We start from the raw sequence: 2,763 nt of genomic DNA, 5'->3' as shown, positions 1-2,763 counted from the left end.
GCCGTTAGCGACCTCAGGCAAACCACCTCCGGCCATCGGGTGCACAGGTCTATTATGCAAAGCGCATACCGATGCCCTCGCGCAGACGGGGGGTCAATAGGGCCGATCACGTCGATGTTGACTTTTTGAAAAGGCAACCTAGGTCGCGTCAATGGCGCTATGGGCACCCGTTCAGCCTGCCGCCTGTCCGATCGCACCTGACAACCGTGGCACCGACTGCACTAGTCCCGAATGTCTGTCTCCATGTTCGGCCAGAAGAAGCTATGCCTGATACGCGCCTTGGTCTTGCGGAAGCCTAGATGACCGCCCCAGTACGATTCATGCGCGAGACGAAGCACGGCGCTGCGGCGCGATTCTGGTAGTACTAACTGCTGTACACTCTGCCCGAGCACCTTGTCTCTGTGGTAGAGCATCCCGTCTACGATGTGCATACCCGCCTTGCTTCTCTCGGCGTCTACCCAAGCCTTGCGTAGCGACTCGTCGTGCAGTTGTTCGACACGGAACTTCTGGACGTCGCTGTTTGTGCCCGGTGCCGAATGCTCGCCGTCTTCTATACTACGGTTCTCGCTTCCGCTCGTCTCTCCTAATGGGGGCTCAACGTCGAGCGTGGGTTGGGAAGGCTGCGATTCTGGCGAACGGGGGCTCTCGCTCTCGGACGCGATTCGCTGGGCTCGTGTTTGTACGGCCTCTACGCGCGCAGCGCTGTCTGGCTCGCCCAGTGGCGTCTTCAGCTTCCCCCAGGTGTCCGCTGAGATCAGACAGTCGGTGTGCGTCAGCTTGTCGGTAAGCGCGCACATCACCGGCGTCGCGTCGTCAATCTCCTGAATGAGCGACTGCCCTCCGAACACTGCCAGCGGTACGACAACGAGTTTCGCTTTGACCTTTTCACCGAATGCCGACACGAGGTCAATGGTGCCGTGGGGGGTTACCAGATCGTCCGGAACGCTGCCCTCCCGAAGAACTGTTATCTCGGCGCCAGTGTCGACGATCGCGTCAAACACCTTGTCTTTACAGCTCACCTTGACCTTGTGTAGTTTTGAGCGCGCGGGGACGAAAGCGTTCGCAGACACTCGCGCTGCTAATCTTTCGCCTGCGGGTGGGTCCCTCCCTTTGTCCACATTGTCTGGGCCCTCTCCATTGGCGTAAGGGCAACGGTCGACGGAGTGACGCCAATTTCCGCAGCGCAAGCAACCGCCCTGTCGGTATGGGGGTGTTTTACCATGCGTGGGGGGCTTGCCTTTTCCCTGCTTTGTGTCCCTTCCAGCCTTTTGTCTGCCCCCCTCCAGATCGGCTTTGTCGGAACTGCCGGACCTTCTACACGCGCTGCCTTCACCTGCTGCTTCCTCGAACGTTTGAAGCAGAGGGGCTAGCTCACTGGCCTTAAACCAATTTTCGCCTTCACGCAGTTTAACGTACTTGGCTGCCTCATCCGTTAGGACAGTTTTTATCTGGTCCGCTACGAGTAGATCAAGAAGCTGCTCGAAGGATGAGATTTTTCGCGCCTCCACATAAAAGTTGAGGTAGCTTTGCAGTCGCGTTGCGAATGACCTCCATGTCTCAGTCCGTCGCCTAGTGGCCGCAAGGAAGCGCCTTTGATACTCTGCCGCTGACAACTTCAACTCGTCAAGTACGACCTTCTTTAACGCGTCATAATCTCGGTGTTGGGACGGAGTCAGACGTGTTGACAAATATGCCACCCGCTCAGAAATCATAGGGAAAACAATCTGCCCCCACAACTCCTTTGGAACCTCATAAGCCTCCAGTGCGCTCTCCGCTGATTCGAACCAGATAGGCACTTCGCTGTCGGTTGGAAACTTGGGAAAGGTACCAGCTAGCAGTTTAGCATAATGCCTCAGACTCATGGGACTGCTCTGAGATTCCGCCTCGCTCACATCGTCTCGCACTCGTGACGCGGCGTCGCTCTTAGTTTGGGCGAGCAATACTTGCGCCTCTACGGTTTTCAGCTTCATCTCGGCCATTTTGAGTTGAAAATCCATCTGCTTATCGGTAAGAGGAATGACCGCTTCAGTGGAAGAAGCGGACGCTTCCTTGTTTTGGTCGTCACCGTTCTCCCCGTTCTCGTTCCCCATCTTTCTAGGACGTTTGTCAGGATTTAGGTGCGCAAAGCGTGTTTCCATCCAATTGGGCCGGCTCAGGCAACAAAGAGTGCGGCAGAAGTGCCAACCAGGGGACTCACCCGGAGCCGGTGGTGCCTAGTTGAATCGGTGGTGGTTGATCGCTCCGCGTTGTCGCTGGGTGGGCGATCTTGCGCTGGGAAGATCTTGCCGCTCCGCCGCCGAGGGTGTGACGCTCGTGCCGTCTCTCTTCCTTGCCCCTTCGGTGGAGCCCGGGAGTTCTTTTGATGGACTCGAACTGCTGTGGATGACGACCCACCGACGATCTTGCTACTCGCCCCCGGAGGTGAAATGCTCGCGCCGACTCCCTGCGCTGTCTCCTGGTGAGGCTGGGGGGCTGTAGATTCGAGCCGTACGTGTGCTCCCCCTGAAGGAACGGCCGGGACTCTCTCGTTGAGCGGTGCTCCTCTCGTTCTCGTTGTCCTCGCAAGTGGACTCGAGCGTTTGGTGATTCCTGTTTTGTCGACTGCGCCAGTAATTTTCAGGTCTTCTCCGTACCCAGGAATGCACCGCGGTGTCTCGTGTCGCCGTGAGGGACGAGGCAGACTCGGATGTCCAAGCTATGTACAGTTCATGTACAGGAATTATTTACAAGGCATATACAACGGGAGCAGAACTAGCCCGCAGT

At 57.2% G+C, this 2,763-nt stretch overlaps 1 protein-coding gene across 1 annotated transcript; it reads right to left on the bottom strand.

Annotated features, from left to right (window-relative positions):
* Positions 1-221: 221 nt before the first annotated feature.
* LOC144179751 (uncharacterized) lies at positions 222-2,090 on the bottom strand. Its single transcript, XM_077708191.1, has one exon. The coding sequence runs from the start codon at positions 2,088-2,090 to the stop codon at positions 222-224; it is 1,869 nt and encodes a 622-aa protein (XP_077564317.1).
* Between the last annotated feature and the right edge of the window lie 673 nt (positions 2,091-2,763).

This window comes from Haemaphysalis longicornis, unplaced genomic scaffold, assembly GCF_048455015.1.
Source record: "Haemaphysalis longicornis isolate Haplotype H1 unplaced genomic scaffold, Haemaphysalis longicornis Haplotype H1 scaffold_4, whole genome shotgun sequence".
Taxonomy (NCBI): Eukaryota; Metazoa; Arthropoda; class Arachnida; order Ixodida; family Ixodidae; genus Haemaphysalis; species Haemaphysalis longicornis.
This window is presented reverse-complemented; position numbering and strand designations above follow the sequence as displayed.

Coding starts and splice junctions, on each gene's coding strand:
- LOC144179751 (XM_077708191.1), bottom strand. CDS start 2,090: ATGGGGAACGAGAACGGGGAGAACGGTGACGACCAAAACAAGGAAGCG.